At 50.1% G+C, this 19,931-nt stretch overlaps 1 protein-coding gene and 1 pseudogene across 1 annotated transcript; one reads left to right on the top strand and one right to left on the bottom strand.

The window, feature by feature from the left end:
* On the bottom strand, positions 1,177 to 19,927 carry TRAIP (TRAF interacting protein). The gene is made up of 15 exons (XM_005695941.3): positions 19,708 to 19,927; positions 14,661 to 14,718; positions 14,082 to 14,165; positions 12,032 to 12,071; positions 11,002 to 11,129; positions 9,724 to 9,818; positions 9,196 to 9,309; positions 8,364 to 8,451; positions 7,523 to 7,612; positions 6,956 to 7,044; positions 4,318 to 4,473; positions 4,044 to 4,092; positions 3,643 to 3,792; positions 3,487 to 3,537; positions 1,177 to 3,279 (listed from the first exon to the last, which is right to left on the bottom strand). Exons 1-15 carry the CDS (start codon positions 19,803 to 19,805, stop codon positions 3,154 to 3,156), a joined length of 1,416 nt encoding a protein of 471 aa, XP_005695998.2. The 5' UTR covers positions 19,806 to 19,927; the 3' UTR covers positions 1,177 to 3,153.
* Positions 15,639 to 18,837, top strand: LOC108638586 (annotated as a pseudogene).

Genomic DNA, 19,931 nt, shown 5'->3' with positions numbered 1-19,931 from the left:
TTCACTTACAATCTTTTTGAGGCTAATCCAAATTGTAGCATGTCTCAGGACATCATTCCTTTTTGTGGCTGAATAATATTCTATGAGAGGCACATATCACAGTTTGTTACTCAGCAACCCTATATACAGTCAATGGAATTCTCCAGGCCAGAATACTGGCGTGGGTAGCCGTTTCCTTCTCCAGCGGATCTTCCCAACCTGGGGATCGACCCCAGGTCTCCCGCATTGCAGGTAGATTCTTTACCAGCTGAGCTACTAGGGGAGACATTATCCAGTCACTGGTTGACATTTGAATTGTTAACACTTTTGGAATATTATGAATAGCGCTACATGATCATTCTTGAACAAGTATTTGAGCACCTGTTTTCTATTTCTTTGGGTATATACCTAGGAATAGCATTGTTGGGTCATATGGCAATACGTTTAAGTTTTTGACAGACCAACAAACTGTTTTCTACCAGCAATGTATGTAAGTTTTTATTTCTCCACAACATAGTCCAACTGGTTTTTCCTTTTTTTTGCAAATTATACCCATCCTAGTGGGTGTAAAGTGGTAGGCAATTCTGGTTTTTTTTAATTCAATAAACATTTATTGGCTGTGTCATATGTACTAGGTACAGAAACCAGGGCCAGATTCTGAAGTAAGTGGTGTCTTCAATAGATACCAAAAGACATTTGATGACATTAAATATCCAGTCCTGAATTTTTTTTTCACTCTCATTAAAATAGATGGATTTTAAAATTGTGGTTTTAACCATTTTCATTTTTAATGTTTAATTTTGTTTATATTTTGGCCACACCACGTGGCATGCAAGAACTTAGTTCCCTGACCAGGGATTGGACCCATGCCCTCTACAGTGGGAGCACAGAGTATTAACCACTGGACCGCCTGGTCTGAATCATTTTTAAATATGTACAATTCAATGGCATGAAGGACATTCACAGTGTTGTATAACCACAAAACTATTTCCACAACTTTAGCCCAAGGAGAAACACTGTACCCGTTAAAAAATAATTCATCCATCTTCCATCCCATTTCCTAGGAGCTTCTATTGTACTTTGTCTCCATGACTTTGCCTACTGAAGATAATGAATATAGGCGGAATCATAAAATATTTGCCCTTTTGTGTCTGGTTTCTTTCACTTAGCATATCTTTACAACATTCATCCAGGTTGTAGCATGTACCAGAATTTTGGTCCTTTTTTTTTATTGTGAGAAAATATACATAAGATGAAATTTAATGTTTTAAAATATACAATCCAGTAGCATTACAGACATGCACGTTGTACCAACACCACCATTCATGTCCAGAATTTCAACTTCTCAAACTGAACTCACAACCCATTGGACAGTAACTTTCCATTCCCTCCCTCGCATCCTTGGCAATAACCATTCTGTCTCTGTGACTCTGACTACTCTTGGTATCTCATACACATGGAATCCTACAGAATTTGTCCTTGGCCCCTGGATTATTGCACATAGCTTAGTGTCTTCAAGATCCATTTACATTGTAGCATGTTTCAGAATTTTTTTTTTCACAAGGCTAAATAATGTTCCATTGTACGTACAGACCTAGAGCTTTACAGTTTTCCCTCAGAGATCTTGTACATATTTTGTTAGATTTATACCTAAATATTTTGTTTCCTTTCTTCTTCTTTCTTGGTGCTAATGTAAATGGTACTGGGTTTTTAATGTTATTATTATATTTTCTTCTTTTTGTTTCTAGGTTTTTAATTCTAATTGATTACTGATCTATAAGAAAGCTATTAGCCAGCCCCTGCACCCTTAATTTGATGCTGCACTTCCCCTCCCCAACCATCCTTGGCTCAAGGCAGCACCAAAGGAGTCCAACTCCCATAACCAAGAGCATCACGTCCCCCCCAAGAAGCCCCAGGCTCCCACACACCTGCGGGGGAGCAGACGGGCACTCTCAGTCTGAAGCAATCTCTCTTGTGCCAGGCTCATGCTGAAATGTGCAGAAACAGGTGAACACCCACCCAGTAATGAGAGAGGGAAGTTTAGGGGTCCTCACCTAACATGCTCAGATACTCAGTGGTGTCCGATTCTTTACGACCCCATGGACTATAGCCCACCAGACTCCTCTGTCCATGGGATTTTCCAGGCAAGGATACTGGAGTGGGTTGCCATTTCCTTCTCCAGGGGATCTTCCTGACCCAGGGATTGAACCTAGGTCTCCTGCCCTGCAAGGCAGATTCTTTACCAGCTGAGCCACCAGGGAAGCCCAAGTCCTCACCCAAGTTAGGACTTAAAAGAGAAGTCTTCTGGGAGAAAGTGTTCTTGAAGCCAAGCCGCGGAGACTAGCAATTTGGCTGGTAGAGTTGAAAGCTGAAGAAGGGGTTGTGACAGGTCACTTGTAGTTGCTGTGAGTTCCCTGTGTGTCTAGACCCTGGTTCACCCATTTGCTTTCCTGCTTATGGCCTTGCACCGTGCCCAGGTTACAGACTGTGGACAAAGCTAGGTGATAAATCGCTCGTTAGAGTCTCCCTGTGAGAGGGCACATGGCTAAGGGCGGAGTTTCCGGGTCTGGGTCTAGGTGAAGGTGCCCCCTTTAGAAAATCATGCAAGTCAGTTTTTCGAAGTGAGTGCAAATTTACCCTCCCAGAGCCAGGAAGAAAAGACTGTATCTTTTTTATTTCACATAGAAATCTGCCCCCTCCTCTCCCTACTACCATTGACCATCTCCTGCCCTGCCTGGCCCAGGCCATGCCAACAGCAAGTCAGAAGCAGGCAAAAGCCTGGGCGGGCCGAGGCGGCTTGAGAAGCCTCAAGACTTTGGTGCTTACAGTCAACAAAACACCCCGGTCTGAGGACCAGAAGTAGCCCAGCCACATCTGATCATGGCTATAAACGGAAGTCTGGAACAAGGGGCAAGCCCTGCTGGCAGGAACACTGAGCTGATCACGTCAGCCCCGACAGGGAGACCCAGTATGATGGAGGTGGAGCAGGGTGTGTGCAGGAAAAGTAGGTTTCTGGGCCCCACTTTCACCCCCATCTTCTTATTTATCCTTGTCCACTGGGCTGGTCCTAGAAGAGGAGCCATGCCTGCCAAACCCTCTGCCAAGCCAGTCACCAGTCCTTGGCCTGTAAGTCAGAGGCATGTTTCTGGCCACCGATCAGACTCACTGTTTTCACTACCATAGGAAATTGTCCAGCGTGGCCTGGGAGGGGGTGGGTGCTGTCCTGGCCCCCAGTTTCTGCCTAGCCCTGCCCTTGGGCTTTGGTTTAACTGGCAGTGGGCGGATCATAGTTGTGTCGGTCTGAAGGAAATGTCAAGGAAGAGGCCTACAGAGAGGACTGGAACGCAGGGCTCAACCTTGGGGGTGGGCAGCGCTGCTACATGGGGCAAGGTCTGGCTCTGCCCACCTGGGACTGCAGCCACCAGTAAGTTGGGGTCTGGGGGTACAGGTGAGGGATGATGTGGGCACCATAGCTTAGCTCAGCCCAACACCACAAAATAAGGATACAGGCTGGATGAATTTTGTTCGGCCTCCAAGTCCATCGAAGCCAATCCTTACCTAAAGCAGAAGGAAGAGGTAAGTGGGCTGGCCTAATGGGCGAGGGCCACCCAGCCCCACCTGCAAGAAGGCAGACACTTTTCCCTTGTGGGAAACCACACTCACTGCATCTGTGCTGCGGCAGGGCTCTGCCCTGACCCTCTTGGTCTGTTTCTGGCCCAGGAGAGCATTCCGGATGAAGACGGGGAACGCGCTAGCCAGCTCCTCATCAGGCTCCCCCAGACAGCGCTGGCCCCCCAGTGAGAGCTGGGACTCCTGCAGAGGGGACCCCAGAGCCAGGCTCGATGAGACAGGTGGCAGCAAAGAGGGGGGTGGGAGGCATGTGGGAACAGGATCAGGATCTCTGGTGCCTCATCCGGAGGCAGGAAGGACAGGCAGTAGGGTTCCCAGGGTCCTCCAGGAGTGAGAGGGCTCCGGCAAGACCCTGACCTCTCAGAAGACCAGCTTCATACACAGTCCTGGCCAAGGATGGAGGGTGACTGCCTGAACATCTTCAGGGGCCTTACCTGCCTGGGGCCTTTGGTTATCTTCTTGGGAACATCCTGAACAGGAGAACTGCAAGAGAGAGATGTGAGGATTAATGAGATAAGCAAGAGAAGGGCTTTGTATAGAGTGAGTACTCAGGAGAGGGAAGAAGAGGTGGCTGGAACCAGATTCATGTTCAAACCTAGGTGACCCTCAGTGCCCTGTCAGCCACTCAGAGCTATTAGCACAAGACCTTCAGAGATCTCTTAGCCATCCTCCCTCCAGGCTGTGGAAGGGCCAGGGACTACCACTTACTGTGCTTTCTCAGGGAAGAGCCTCTTGGCAAGGCCATGCTGGGTGCTGGAGGGCTGGGATGGGGGAGTGTCCACATTAAAGGTGGCATTGAGGTCAATATCATCGCCAAAGGCTGGCCGGCGAAGCTTCAGGCCCACCATCTCCACAGGAGCTGGGCTATAAGGCAGAGACAGTTTGGATACTCAAGATCACAGTGGCAACAACCCCTCAAGCATTAGAGATGGATCAGCTCCAGGGGCCTGGAGCTCACACCTGGTTTAGAGCTATCCTTCAAGGAAACCCTAATCTCTCCAGAAAAAAGAGATTAGTCCTTGGCTTGGTCCTTCACACAGTAGAAGTCTGGAGACATGCAAGGAAGAAAGCAGAAACCCACAGAAAATCCAAATACACAGATGAAAAACGTTTTGTTCAAGAAGCCTCATTTCTCAGAGTGCATGCAAGGATCCTGTCAGAGAGGTGACCACAGGCTGAAGGAGATGGATGTTCCTTCCAGTGCTACTTATCATGGCCAGTGGACATATTAGAGACTGTCCAAACAACTCCCCTAGGGGGCTGGCACTTTCAGAGCTTGAATATGAGACATACATTCAAGTAGTGTTCCTAGAGACTTCCCTGGTGGTCCAGGGGTTGGGAATCCGCCGTGCAATGCAGGGAATGAGGGTTTGATGCCTGGTCAGGGAAGATCTCACATGCCACAGCTGGGTGTGTACATCCTGGGGGGACCAGGGTGTACACAAGCCTCCAGAGCACCTCTGAGGCCCCTGGCACACAATGGCATCTGAATATGAAGCAGTACCTGTGCAGAAGACAGTAAGCTCATTTCTGCTGAGGAGACTAGGGAAGGGAGTGCAGAGGACAGTGGACCCTTCAGTGTGGAGAAGAGCTGGGGGACACAGAGCAGGAGGACACAGAGCAGAGGGACACAGAACAGGGGCCACGGAGCAGGGGGCCACGGAGCAGGGGACTCGGAGCAGGACACGGAGCAGGGGACTCGGAGCAGGACACGGAGCAGGGGGACACGGAGCAGGGGGACACGGAGGCAGGGGACCGGAGCAGGAACGGAGCAGGGGGACACGGAGCAGGGGACTCGGAGCAGGACACAGAGCAGGGAGACACAGAGCAGGGAGACACGGAGCAGGGGGACACGGAGTAGGGGGACACAGGGAACACGGAGCAGGGGGACCCGGAGCAGGGGACACGGAGCAGGAGGACACAGGGAACACGGAGCAGGGGGACACAGAGCAGGGGGACACGGAGCAGAGGACACGGAGCGGGGGGACACAGGGGGACACGGAGCAGGGGGACACGGAGCAGGGGGACACGGAGCAGGGGGACATGGAGCAGGAAGACACGGAGCAGAGGACACAGGGAACACGGAGCAGGGGGACATGGAGCAGGGGGACACGGAGCAGAGGACACGGAGCAGGGGGACACAGGGGACACGGAGCAGGGGGACACGGAGCAGGGGGACACGGAGCAGGGGGACACGGAGCAGGGGGACACGGAGCAGGGAGACACAGGGGACACGGAGCAGGGGGACACGGAGCAGGGGGACACGGAGCAGGGGGACACGGAGCAGGGAGACACGGAGCAGGGAGACACGGAGCAGGGGGACACGGAGCAGGGAGACACAGAGCAGGAGGACACAGGGAACACGGAGCAGGGGGACACGGAGCAGGGGGCCACGGAGCAGGGGGCCACGGAGCAGGGGACTCGGAGCAGGACACGGAGCAGGGGGACACGGAGCAGGGGGACACGGAGCAGTGAGGACACGGAGCAGTGAAGACACGGAGCAGTGAGGACACAGAGCAGTAAGGCAAGGGGTGTCCTGCTGCGAGGGGCAGTGCAATTGGCCCGAAGCCTGAAGGTCCACCCCGCCCACAAGGCCAGCTCCATGAGGGCTGAGTGCAGAGGGTCCTGGGAGGTGTTTGGCAAGGGACTGGTAGGATGCCCAGGGGTTGCTATGCTTGGCAGATGGGAGGAGTAGAGGATGGTCCCAAGCCTCACACAGAGGTGGTAAAAAGGGAAAGGGTCAGGGAAGCAGCTCCTAAGTTAGATGGGCAGGCTCCAAGCAAACGAGTGGATGCGTGGAAAAGGGACCATAGTGATTTTCCAGCATTGAAAAGTGACTCGAATAAAAGTGGCTGGGTCGCTGGGTTGTGTTTTCTGTTCGGACCACCAGCAGGCCAGCCAGGCCTGAGGACCCTCTCAGCCTGTCGGCTTCCGGGCGGCCACAAAGGCAGGGACAGCCATCCCTCGGCCTCTTGGCTCCCTCTGCTGGCAGCTCTAGTGTGCCGGTGCTGGGACCAGAGGAGAGCTCTTTTGGTGGGTGGCTTCATGTTTGCTTCAGAACCTGGGGCAGGCAGATGTATCAGGTGGGCTGCTTCATACACAGGATGCTCCTCCCCTTTCCCTGACCATCCCCAGGGCCTTTCTGGCCTCTCTTTGTCAAAGCCCAGGGCCTGCCTCAAAGCTGCGTTCCAGCTCAGTCTTGGCTGTCACTCAGGCCAGGAGGTCCACAACCTTCAGGCCGACCTGGGCCACCTACCCCCCAACAAAGCCAGAAAGGGTGAAGACACCCTTACCAGGGAGCTCCTCCAGCTTGGAGTCCCTGTTCCACCCCAGAAGGTCAACGAACCTCTCTAAAACAAGGCGGTTGATAGTTTCACTGTCTCCTGGTGGCAGCTTCAGGGTTTCCTGCAGTATCGTCAGCTTTTTTTTCAGGCTCTTCAGGAAGGAAAGAGAAGCGTGTGAAAGAAAGACTGAGGCACCAAGTCCAGGGTGGCCACCATGGGCAGTACGCATGAAAGGCAAGCCCACTGGGACCAGAACAAGGCCTGAAACTCAAATATCAGGCTCAAGAGGCCAGGACCACCTGACCTCAGAACCCCTCTGGCGGTGACCTCCTCCGGTGACCTCCTCCTCCTCCTCCGGGGAACCCCCCTCCTCTGGTGACCTCAAGGATGCAGGTACAGGACAGACTGTCAGCAAGATCCCTGTGCTCTCTGTCCTCTGCTGAGGAGCCCAGGCTTCAGACCAAAGGCCAAGATTCCTGTCCTGACCCACCCTGAACCAGGAGGATACAGGGAGCCCAGAGCTGCGACCACTGACTGCTACAGGGTTTGTAGGCAGAACTCACCCAGCCCACATCTTGGAGGGCACATAAACCACCCTTCCTTCCCACCTGCTCGCCGATGTTCCTCACCGCGATTTCCTTGTCAGCACTCTGTAAGTCCTTCTGAGACGACCTCAGCTCCAACTTGGCCTGGTCCAGTTCAGAGCAGACTGTCTGCAACTGCAAAAAAGTGTAAGGAGCGAAGGATGAACACAGGGCTGGCTGTGTGCCCCGCCCCCACCTGCTGCTACACTAGCTCGTGGGAGCCCAGACCCAGGAGGAGCGGGGGACACAGGGAAGACCTGAGCTCCATGGGGCTGGACCTTTGTCTTAGTCTGGCAGTGTTCATCTGGAACAGTCCAGGGCTCCTCCCTACATCTATGCCCTGACATGCACCATGCCCAGAAATAAAAGCAGCTGTGTTGACTGATTCAGGTTTCAAGAGGCCTTCTACAGGGAGTCAGTCCCCTGGTGGTCTAGTGGTAAGAATTCTGGGTTTTCACTCCACAGCCCAGGTTCAATCCCTGGTCAGGGAACAGAAGAACAAGGGGAATAAACCAAATGGCAAAACACAGCACACACACAATAAATAAATAAAATAAACAAACCACAAAGTAAAGAACAAGAGGCCTCCTACTCTAGGCCTGGAACAAAAAACAGGCCCCTGAAGCCATCACATTTGTGCCCCAGCCAGCTGAGAGGTACCCAGAGAGCAGAGGGGAACAAAAGTGTGCAGGTGTTGGGGTGACAGTTGCGTGACCTGCCACCCTAAGCAGACAAGCCAAGCAAGCCAGAGTCAGTGCCTAGTGAGGACCAGAAGCCAGTCTCTGTGAGTCATCCCACAGCCCCAGGGCCTGGCCTAGGAGCCGCTCACACACATGACAAAAGGACAGCCACCTCTCCCCTCACCCTCGGCTCCCCATTCAGTTACCTTGCTTCTGGAAGAAAACAAGTCCTTCTTCAGTTTGTCAGCTAGCTCCCCTGAGGCCTTCCGGGCCTCTTTTAGATTCTCGTACTCTCTATGCAGGGACCATGGAGAAGAGATGTCAGCCCGGGACACACCCCTGGTCAGACTGAGTCACAGCACCAAGCAAACACAAAGCCCAGCCGAAGCCCCCAGCTCTTCTCCTTCCAACTCTGACACCGGAGCCCAGCAGGGACCGGCTGGCACTGCAGGGGGTCAAGCACCCCAGATGCTAAAGAGCTAGTGAATCGCTGTTTCCTGCCTGCTTGCAGGCACTGGAGATTTGAGAGGGTGTGCAGGAAACCCTGGCCCCACTAGGAGGCCCCCTACACCAATTGGCTGCACACCAGGCATCGGGGATCCTTCATACCTGTCAGCCAAGTGGCCCCTTTTCTCCAACCCCACACCCATGGGAATGAACACCTGAGCTGTTTCTGATGCAAGCCAGGTGGGGTCAGTAACCGCGTGCTAATGGGGAACAGGCTCCAGATATCAAACTGGAGCATGGCAAGCTGTGCCAACCTCCTTAGAAATAACACTTATAATTCACATGCAATTCTCTCAATAATTCTGTGAGGCAGGTTATTATTATCTGTTCAGGAAGCTAAGGATCAGAGACGTTAAGAAACTGGCTCCTGGCCACACAGTAAGAGGTGGGATGTGGTTCAAACGAAGGCAGCAGGGCTCCAGAGCCTGCTCCTCACTCTGCCTGCTCTGCTTCATAAGAGACGGGCAACACGCAGAGGGGCATGGCTTGGGGGCCATGACTCAGCTTGGATACCGGGGCCAGAGTACCCACTTCTTGAGGGACACACAGAACACAGCCAACTGCTCCACCGCGGACTGTCCCACACCCATGTCTCGGATCATCTCCTCCACCTCGGGCCGCTGGCTCTGGAGTAGGAGCTCGATTCTGAAAAACACCCGGCCCACGGCATTTAAAATCTGGAGGCTGATGGGTAGGTACCCAGTGCAGCTCTGCCTCCCTTTGCTGCCGTTGCTATGGAGACAGCCTGAGCTGCTAGGATGCTTTAGCAGGAGGCTCTGCCCAAAGAAAGGCCCCAGCGCAGAGCTTAGCACAGCTGCAGGGATGGTGCTGAGGGAGAAGGGGTGCTGACAGAGGGTCTCAGGTCAGGGATGCCCACGGAGAGGTTCTTAGAACAAAAGCCCTGCCAGGTTTCCCATGGAAAGTGGAGGAGCCTGCACAGGCTGAGTAAGGCCTGAGCCCCCCGTGGCCTACGGAGAGCTGAGCCATCCCCTGCTGCAGCCCCGAGAGTCGTGCCCCGGGGGTGCAAGGGCACCGGGTAGGCCCCAGCTCTAAGCTCACCGCTCCATGTTCTTCATCTTGCTCCGGAGTCGGCGGGCCTCTTCCCGTGCTTGCTTGGCCTCATCCTGCTGCTGCTCCAAGTACTTCATCTGCTTCTGAAGAGCAAACGCACCCCAACATGTCTGTTGCTTGGCGGATCCCAGGGGCCAAGGTTAAAGTCGCCGGGAGAACTCCACCCTAGAACCGTCTGCTTTTGAAAATACTGATAAGCATGTGTGCAAGCCCCAGGAGGTAAGGCTCCTGGGCCCCACTCTGACGTGTGCTTTTGCTGCTACAAGGCCTTGGACCAGCTGCTTCCTCACCCCCCGGCTTGCTTCCTCCTGAGATACGTCTTACCGTCAGCATAGCCCACTCTCAGCATCTAAAGGCCTGCTGGGGGCTGCCAGAGTCCAGCGACTGTGTAGAAAGCTGAAGAAGCCTGGAGCACAGACCCAGGCCATGCTATCCATCAGCTATGGACAGTTGCCAGGGTAGGACAGCTGCCCTCAGCACCTGGCCACTTCCTCTCCGACCTGGGAACGCCAGCACACTCCTGCTCTGTGGCCAGGTGCTGGTCCGCTCCTTCCTTCCCATTGGCCAGGCCACATGATCCAATCCAGCCACCAAGCAGAGCCAGAAACGGCGAACACCCTGGGGCCCTATCCGTTCACCCAGTTGGGTCCTTTTCCTTCTCAAATGGCACCCGGCAATGACTGGCTCCTTCATATGAGGTCAGAATTTCAACTGTGGATTCAGATCAATCACCTCCTGCCCCTTGGAGAGCAAGAGGCTCACCAACCCAGGCTGATACAAAATTCATCTGGGTCTAGAGCCGCTTGCTCTGCAGGCTTTGATCTGCCCGGTCAGCTCAGCACAGCCAACTTCAAAGGCCCCCTGCTCCTCTCTGGGATGCTGTTTGATCTGGCTCCAGAGAGCAGCCCAGCCAAGGACAGGCACGCTAATGGAAGGTTCTTCAGGCTGGCTTTGTCAGTGGAGTACAAACCACTTTGGGAAACATGGCCTAGGCTCACTGAGGTCTTGGTTGAGCAGTCCTTCCACGAAACACTGGGCAGGCCTCACCTCTCCAAACTAGTACAACAACCACAGGTGCAGGCAATACGACCCTTTTCTCATGGGCTGGGTAGGAGGCCTGGGGAAGATGGAATTTCCCTCCATTTTACAACTGGACAGACCACGGTATTAACCAAGGCAGACACAAAAGACAAGCCCACAGTGGGGAGCCCAGGAGGAAGACTGTATCTCCCCACCAACCTGTGCCCACGGGGGCTGGGGACCCACCTTGAGGGCGGAGCACAACATCTCAGCCTTGTCCAAGGCCCTCTGCAGGGACTCCACAGTGGCGTTGCGCTCATCCAGCGTGTCCCGCAAAGAGTCGATGATGAGCTGGCTGTCTCGTTTTTCCTTCTCTGCAGCAGGGGTTGGGGACAGAGGGAGAGGAAAGGCCTGTCTACTATGCACTATGAGAACCTGGGGCCCTGGGCCCCAGCACCCCACCCCAGAGCCAGGTGAGGAACAAGTCGTGGGCCACAGGTCAGGCAGCCTGCTTATCTCTTTGGCAAGCACCAAACCAGGGATGCCCAGCCATTCTGGGGATGAGACCCTTTTTCTGCTGCTCAGAGTTACTGGAGTAAAGATTTCACTGCTCCTTGATCCCACACTCTAGTTAATTCCTCATCCCAGAACTCAAGCACTGAAAAAGTCAAAGTGAAAGTCCCTCTGTCGTATCCAACTCTTCGCGACTGAAAGTCCATGGAATTCTCCAGGCCAGAACACTGGAGTGGATAGCCTTTCCCTTCTCCAGGGAATCTTCCCAACCCAAGGATCGAACCCAGGTCTCCCTCATTGCAGGCAGATTCTTTACTGGCTGAGCCACAAGGGAAGCCCAAGAATACTGGAGTGGGTAGCCTATCCCTTCTCCAGGGGATCTTCCCAACCCAGGAATCAAACTGGGGTCTCCTGCATTGCAGGTGGATTCTTTACCAACTGAGCTATGAGGGAAACCCTCAAGCAGGTTCCTGCCAAATCTGGCAGCGGAATCCTCAACTACAATATTCTGACCTGTCAGGTAGACTCCTCCCAGCCTGGGTCCTAGGCGAGCAGCCCCAGGACAAAGAAGAGGCTCACCTCATCTGGGTGAACAGCATCAGTCACCTCCCTTTCCTTTCCTTTTCTGCCATCACAAGAGCTGATAAGACTTGGATATACCAAGCAGGGAGAGCCCCTGGATATGCCAGAAGGCTGAGGGCTTCCTCCCAGGCCTCAGTCCAGTACCCAAGTCAGGGGCTTCCCAAGGCCCCTGGGAACTCACCTTTCTGGGAAAGGAGGGCTCTGGTATTATCCAGTTCATTCTGCAAGGCAATACTCATAGTAAGCGGCAAGAAGGCATCACAGCTGGCCCCCACCCAGCCTCACATAAGGTCTGTGGGGAGCCCCAGGCGGGGACAATGAGACCTGTGGGCCCAGAAAAGCATGAACCTGCTGCTCCTCAAGGCCAAGTGAAATCAATAAGGGAGAAAGAAGCCTTGCTTTGTCTCTGAGTGTCTTTTTAAAAAGTCGGTAAAATGCAGATAATCTCAGGTATAAGACCCTAGGACAGGAAAAGAGGCATAACGGGGCAAAATAAGTGGAGCCTGGCCTGCACAGTCAGTTTTATGGCAGAAGCTTCCATCGCTTCCTCAGGCCTGTGCCCGTCCTGACATTCCCTGGCATTAGCTGGACCCAGCAGGGACACAGAAATGGGATGGCCAAGCACCCTGGGCCACACTGCTCCCTCCACCCTGGGTCCTACCTGCTTTATGGTCTACCCCCTCCCAGCCCTAAGCTGGCTCTGTGTGCCAGGACTCTTCCAGCCCCAGAAACCAATAGGGTAGGGGAGCCAAGACAATTCTGCACCCCTAGATGAAACCTCACCTGCACTAGGCTCTAACCAGACAGTTGTGAGGGTCAAACGAGCCTCCCCAAGCCCATACATATGTTCCACAGCCACTGCCACAGAACCACTGAGAGGCTGGAGCAGAAGAGAGCCCCACTCCCACTCAGGAGTCCCATGAACTCAACACCCTTGTGGGCAAGAGATGTACCTACTCCATAAGCAGGAAAACCAGGCTCGGTAAACCTGAAAGGCTTGGCCTAGGGTCCGTGATGGTAACTGGATGCAGAACAATCCTCATCCAGGTTACTCTTCCCAGGTCAATGCAAGACTCATATTATGACCAATACAAGGCCGGGCCCCTCTTCGGGGCTAAGCTCCTGTCGTCAAACTCTCTACTCAGGACTTTGGGGCAGGAGCTGTTGGTAACTGAGCTGGTTAAACAGGCTGGACATCTCAGCTGGAAGCCATGGGTAGAGAAGGGCACACGGGCTGCCTGAGAGCAGCTGCCAGCCCAACCTTTCCGCTAGTCCCTAGCACCTTCCACACCCAGGCAGGGTGCCTTCCAAGTCCTTGCTCCAAACTACTCAAGATTTTGCCTCTATGTCTCCCAGATATGGCTTAGAAAATCAGAAAGAACTGAAGCTGCCTTTGTTGCTTTTCTCACAAGGAGGACACGGCTTAAAACTGGGAGCAGTTACCATGACGATGAACACGTTAGCTTTAAGCACAAAAGCTCCACATCTTGAAGCAGTGAGGTTCCAAGGACGTCACAGCCCCCCCGGGGGCCAGAGCCGAATGAATCCTAATCTGACAGATGGCCAGAAAATTAACCCTCAGAGTCCAGGTTCACTTGCGAACCCCAATCCCACTTCCTTGAGAGGTTTCTGCCAATCCAATCCCTTTGTGCACAAAGCAAGCTAAATCTTAGGCTTGGAGGGGAAGCAGTAGAAGTGTGGTAGAAGTGTGGTAGAAGTGTGGGAGGGAACCCACCCATCCTCCCCTGCAGTGTGGGTTTCCATCCTGGCTGCATATCTTGATTCCAGGGGCCCTGCCCTCCATTCCTGCTCTGGGAAAGACTCAGGCACCTGGATACACACCAAGCTGCCCAGGCAGTTGTGAACAGGCAGGTTTGCGAACAGTGGGTTCACACATCTTCCCTGGCTGAGGACTGGAAAAGATGGTTGTACATTCTTTGCAAGGTGAGGGGACTTCGAGGGACACATTCTAAATTATGGTCAGAACTGCTCTGAAATCCCAAGAGGAGGGCTCACAGTCAAGTGGCTCCCTTCCTCCCTGACAGAGGATTTCTCCAATGACTGGAACATCATCAATTATTCTCTGCTCTCACTGTCCCAGCCTTGAATTCTCTATCAAGTCTCCCCTTCCAGAACCCATCTCCAGACTCTAGGTACCCTCCCTGGGTAGGAGCAGAAAGTGAACTCTCAGAGGGCCTGGGATTCAGCAGAATGAGATAAAGTCTGGGTACCTTTAAGAATTCTGCATCTAAGACATTCTCCTCCTCCTGGGCAAGGTCAAAGTAGAGCTTATTGATAATGGTTCTTTTGCCGACCTGAATGAAAGAACGAGACACAGTGTGACTGCATAGCTGGGTCATGGGCAAGGAGGACAGGGGACATGCAGCCAAGCCCATCTCCCGCCTAACCTTTCACAGCACATCCCTTGGAGGGAGGTGACCTCTGCGATCCTGTAGGTGTCCCAAGCTGGCTACCACTAGTTACTGAGTCATGTCATTACAGATCCATGTGGCAACTGCTCAAAAGATACCCCAACTCTAGGTGCTGGGCATTGCAGGGGAAAGGCAGATAAGGAGACCAAATCTAGCCAGGTGAAGACTGGCCCAGGCAACGAGTCCATCTGCCAGCTCCCCTTGGGCAAAAGCAGGCCTCCCGCACCATTTAAGAGCACAAGTGAGGCTCAACCAGCCTCAAACCAGATGGTCCAGACAGGTCAAAGACATTGCTTTGCTTCAGAGACCTCTCCTCATCCTTGCTCCCTGGCAAGGAGTATCTTTAGCTGAGGAGTTTTTTCACCCCACCAACTTTACCTGGATTCGGCACTGCGGGCAGGTCCGACTTGGTGCTGTCTCAAACCACTGAATTAGGCTGGAATGAGAACAGAAAAACAGACTGGTTTTAGGGGGAAACATACAGGCCAGGTAGCCACCCCGACCATTACAGCGTCTGTCCTGCTCCTCTCTGACCCATCACCTGCCCACCCAGGAGGGCAACACCTGAGGTAGTGATGGTATATCCCACAAAGCCTGACTCGTACAAGCAATCCAACCAACCGGCCCTTTTTTTTTTTTTTTCCCTTGGCCCTTGCTGGCTTGGACTTCTCTCTCCTGAGCTGTAATTTTATCAACTTTCTAGCCTTTGATTGAGGTTAGGGGCAATGGTCAAAGTCAGGGTCCCTCAGAGACAGGAATTATAATATTCCAAAGGGGTAACTTTCAAAGTGAGGGTAAACTAGAGGTAGCAAGCAGAAGTAAAAGTGAAACACAGCCCAGCTATGCACCATCAATCTGCCCTAAACGTTAAAATATTCTTCTACTAGGGCATTATCTGCTGGTCTAGTGGTAAAGGACTCTGTGCTTTCACTGCCTGGTTGGGGAACTAATATCCCACAAGCCAGGTAGTGCCGTCAAAACAAAATCAAAATGTAGCAGACAATCTACTAGTTGGCCTACTTGTAGACAATCCCCCCAGGGACCACAGAAAAACAGTCCTTTTGGGAAGATGATACCATCTTTCTAGAATGCGATTTTTTTTTCTATAAATAATTTTTCAAATACATATAATACAAAGCTCACCACACACAGTGAGGGAATACTACACAGCAATGAGAATGAATGAGTCTATAACTCAGAACAAATTATGGGTGGATTACATAAACATAAGACTGAAGAAGAGAAGCCTGATACCAAAAAAAACCAAAACCAGTAAATTGTGTTTAATTCCATTCACATAAAGTAAAAGGTAGGCAAAACTCATCTATGTTGCTGGAAGTCAAGACAGTGGCTATCATGTGTAGAGGAAAGGCAGACTGGTGGGAGTACCTGGAAGACTGCACGGGGCCCTTGGACTCTAATCCACAGAGACTGGTAAGAGGCCAGAGGAGAAATTCAGGCAAGGCTTTCTTGTGACTGCACCAGGAGGGAGCAAAAACAAGCAACACGTGTCCTTGCTTGCTCGCTGGGGAGAGGAGGGGAGTGAGGAGCGAGTTCCTCATATGAGGTGAGTGCAGAGGGGCAGATTGGCAAGCTGAGCCACAAGGGTAGCTTAGGTGGCGATGTGCCCACCCCTTTGGTGGTCCTGTGTGGAGGGATCCTGTACAGTACCCTGGTTTTGCTCCCAGGACCTCAGGAATGGCAGCTGTGTTTTGGCCTTTTTGTATCTTCTTGTTCATAGTTTGCGCAAGCTGAGCGCGTATGTAGTTACTTTTAGTCCCTTATAGTTTCTTCGTATTCTGTTGTTTGAGGAGGCATTTGTGTAGGTGCAAATGCAAGCATTCTGGAAGAGTGTCCCGGGTCCCAGTCTTTCTCAGCAGGAGGTTTCTGAAGTGCTGATGTCTTGCTCTGAATTCTGGTTACATAGGTGTGTTCAGTCGGCAAAAATTCTGCAAGCTATACATTTCTTATATTTGTGCTTTTATGTATTATACTATATTTCAATATAATGCTTGGTTTTAAAGTAAACAGTTACACAAGAGAAAGCGCTGCATATTGTAAACCAGAACATAACCACAGAGACTTCAGACACTGGAACTGTCACTCACCATGACAGACACACTATGCCGGATAAACAAAAATTAAGATCAAAAATATCAAAAGAGAATTTGAAAATAAAAGGTGACATATCAGAACGTAATACGAAATAAACAGAAATTCCAAAACTGAACAAATGGCCCAAATTAAGAATTCAGTAGATGAACTTAATAGCAGTTTAGGCAGAGTTGAAGAATCAGTACATTGAAAGATATGTCAGAGGAAACACTGGGAATTAGAAAGGTGGAAAAATACATAAGAAATGATAAGAGATATAAAAGTTACCATGAGGTCTAGGATACATATAATTAGAAGTTCCAGGAAGAAAGCGTTAGGTAGAATAATGCCCTCACCTCTAGTCCTAATTACCAAAGCTTGTGAATATGCTACCTTATAAAACAAGAGTAATTTGGAGCTGTGATTAGGTTAAGGAGATGGGGAGATTATCCAGGGGTGTCTCACGTAATCACAAGCGTCCTTATAAAAGAGACAGTGTCAAGAGTCATACAGAGAGGTTTGAAGATGTAACACTGCCGACTCTGAAGATGGCTAAAGAGGCCATGAGCCAAAGAAGGCACAGCCCCACTTACATCTTCATTTTAACCAAGCAAGACCCATTTTGGACCTCTAAAATTATAAAATAACTTCTGTTGTCTTAAGCCACTAAGTTAGTGGTAATTTGTTACAGCAAAAATGAGATGCTAATATAGAAAGAAAAGAGATAATGGAATAGAGGCAATATATGAAGAAATATGGCTGATACTTTCCCAGAACTGAGTAAAGATATTGTTCCACAAGTTAAAGAAACCTCATGAATTTCAAGCAGAATAAATAAAAATAGTAACAAAAAGTGAATTGAGGTAACTATATTATTGTCAGACAAAACAAACTGAGGTCAAAAAAGCATACAAGAGATAATGACTTTATATATTGATAAAACGCTCACTCCAACAAGAAATAACAATTATAAACATATATACACCTAACAAAATCGACATGAAATATATATATGAAAGAAAACTGTACAGAATTAAGGGAGAAATAGCAAGTACTACAATAAACGTTGGAGATGTTAATATTACACAATTTCAATAATGGATAGAACAATCAGACAGATGATCAATATGGAAACAGAAGGCTTGAACAACACTTTATACCAACTAACCTAACAGATGTATACTCCCCCCAACAATAGCAGAAAACACATTCTTCTCAAGTGCACATGGAACATTCTCTAGGATAGGCCATATGGTGGGCCACAAAACAAACCCTAAACTTTTTTTAAAGATTGAAAATCACACAAAATAGATTTTCTGATTAAAATAGAATGAAACTAAAAATCAATAACCAAAGAAAAATGGAAAATTCACAAATGTGTGGAAATTAAACAACACACTCTTAGACAACCAATGGGTCAAAGAAGAAATCACAAGGGAAATAAGAAAATACCATGAGATTAATGAAAATGAAAACATATCAGAACTGTGTAAGACAGCAAAAGCAGTGCCAAGAGGGAAACTGATAGCTTTAAACACACACAGTAAAAGCGAAGATACCCATCACGATGGCTATTATAAAAAAAAAAAGAGTTTGGCAAGGATGTGGAGAAACTGGAACCCTTGTGAATTGTTAGTAGGAACGTAAAATGGTGCAGCTGACACAGAAAAGCAGAAGGGCAGCTTTTCAAAACATTAAACATAGAATTACTATACGATCCAGCTAGTCCACCTCTTGGGATAACCCAAAATAAATGAAACTAGGAACTTGAAAATATACTTGTACACCAATGTTCATAGTAACATTACGCACAGTAGCCAAAACACGGAAACAACCCAACATCTATTAACAGATGAAGGGACAAACAAAACGTGTTATTTTCATACAATGAATAATAATCCCTTAGTGATAAAAAGGAGTAAAATTCTGAAACATGCTACAACATGGATGAACCTTGAAAAGACTGTGCTTAGTGAAATAAGCCAAACTTAAAAGAACCAAATGTGATTTCACTTATATGAGGTCCCTAGAAAAGAAAAATTCACGGAGACAAAGTAAAACAGAGGTTTCCATGGGCTGTGGGAAGGGGGGAATGGAAAATTATTGTTTAAAAGATTCAGTGCTTAGTTTGGACTGATGGAAACGCTCTGGAAATAGTGGCGATGGTTACACAACGTTGTGAATGTACTTAATGCCACTGAATTGTACTCTTAAAGTGGTCAAAATGGAAAGCATCTTCGAGCTCATCGAGTAAACATTCTCCTGAAAAATTTTTTAAATTTTTGAAGTTTTCATTGAAATTAAATGGTGGCAGACATGTCCAACAAATATTGCAGGAATTTGATCCCTTTATGAATCTTGTGAGAGATGAATGTGTGAAGCTGGGCAACAGAACAATACTGAAATGGTGGTAATATGAGAAAATCGTATCATCATATCAGAAGTTTTGGAGCAAGTATAAACAAAGGCTGTGTTGACCAGAAAAATCAATTGCTTCCATATGTCCTTTCCAAAGGGCCTATTTTACTATGATATAAAAATCAGGTCATATACATTTTCATAAATTAACTTTTTTGTTAAGTAAGCTTTTGCAAAATGTTAAATGTTAAGTCTTATATATATATATTATATGTTGCTCCAATAGAATGGTGTATAGTGAAAAAAAAAGGAAAAGGAAAAAATGGTTGATTTTATGTTACATGTATTTCATCACAATTTAAAAAAGAAACTCCGGACTCAGCCTGTCCACAGCTACCAGGGGGATCTCCCCACCAGCAATGCACTCAACAGAATGGTCCTACCAGTCAGCAGAACACCTTGATTCGAGAGCACCTCCTTGCCATTTGATGTTAGTTTGGGTTTGCTTAGGTCAGTGGAGTGTCTGACCAAGAAGATGACTCTGGACAGAATCATCCCAAACCCAAGCAAACCACAGCAAACCCAGTAGACTGTTGGCTACCAGGTCTGGCAGAAAACGAAGGGCTCACTAATGTGGTGAAAGCATCTGCACGGACAAATAATTTTGAAACCACATTTCTCTGCAAGCCAATCAAAGAAACCTCTACTCTGTCTTCATTAAACCAAGCCTTGTACCTCCCCCGCCTCCCTACTCCCCAACCCACAGCCTCACTCAGCTCAGCTGTCACTTCCTTGGGGAAACCTGCCACACAACTCGCCTCTGCCCAGGTCAGGAAGTCTCGTGGGATTCCCATCTAATGCCTTCTTCATCATCAGTCTGGGGTCCAGGGACGGGTCACCCGGAGCCCCGACACCCCACAGTCCTGTAGCCCTACGGGAGCGAGGGCCCAGCTCCAACACAGCGCTCACTCACCAATGCGAGTGGAAGGTGTGGCCGCAATGGATGGCGGCCACGTCGCGGGAGTGATCAAAGAAGTCGGAGCAGATGGTACACAGGGCACGGATAGGCATGATAACTGGTCTCGAGTCGCCGAGGTAGCCAAGGAAACGGCGACGGGTCCAGCTTGGCGGCCGTGCCTCCGCGTCTTCACTAGCTTCGAATTTGGCTCCAAGGCTCAACTTCCGGGAGAGGATCGG

Source organism: Capra hircus, chromosome 22, assembly GCF_001704415.2.
Source record: "Capra hircus breed San Clemente chromosome 22, ASM170441v1, whole genome shotgun sequence".
In the NCBI taxonomy this organism is placed as follows: Eukaryota; Metazoa; Chordata; class Mammalia; order Artiodactyla; family Bovidae; genus Capra; species Capra hircus.
The sequence above is the reverse complement of the archived record's forward strand: the minus strand, read 5'-3'. Positions and strand labels throughout refer to the sequence as shown.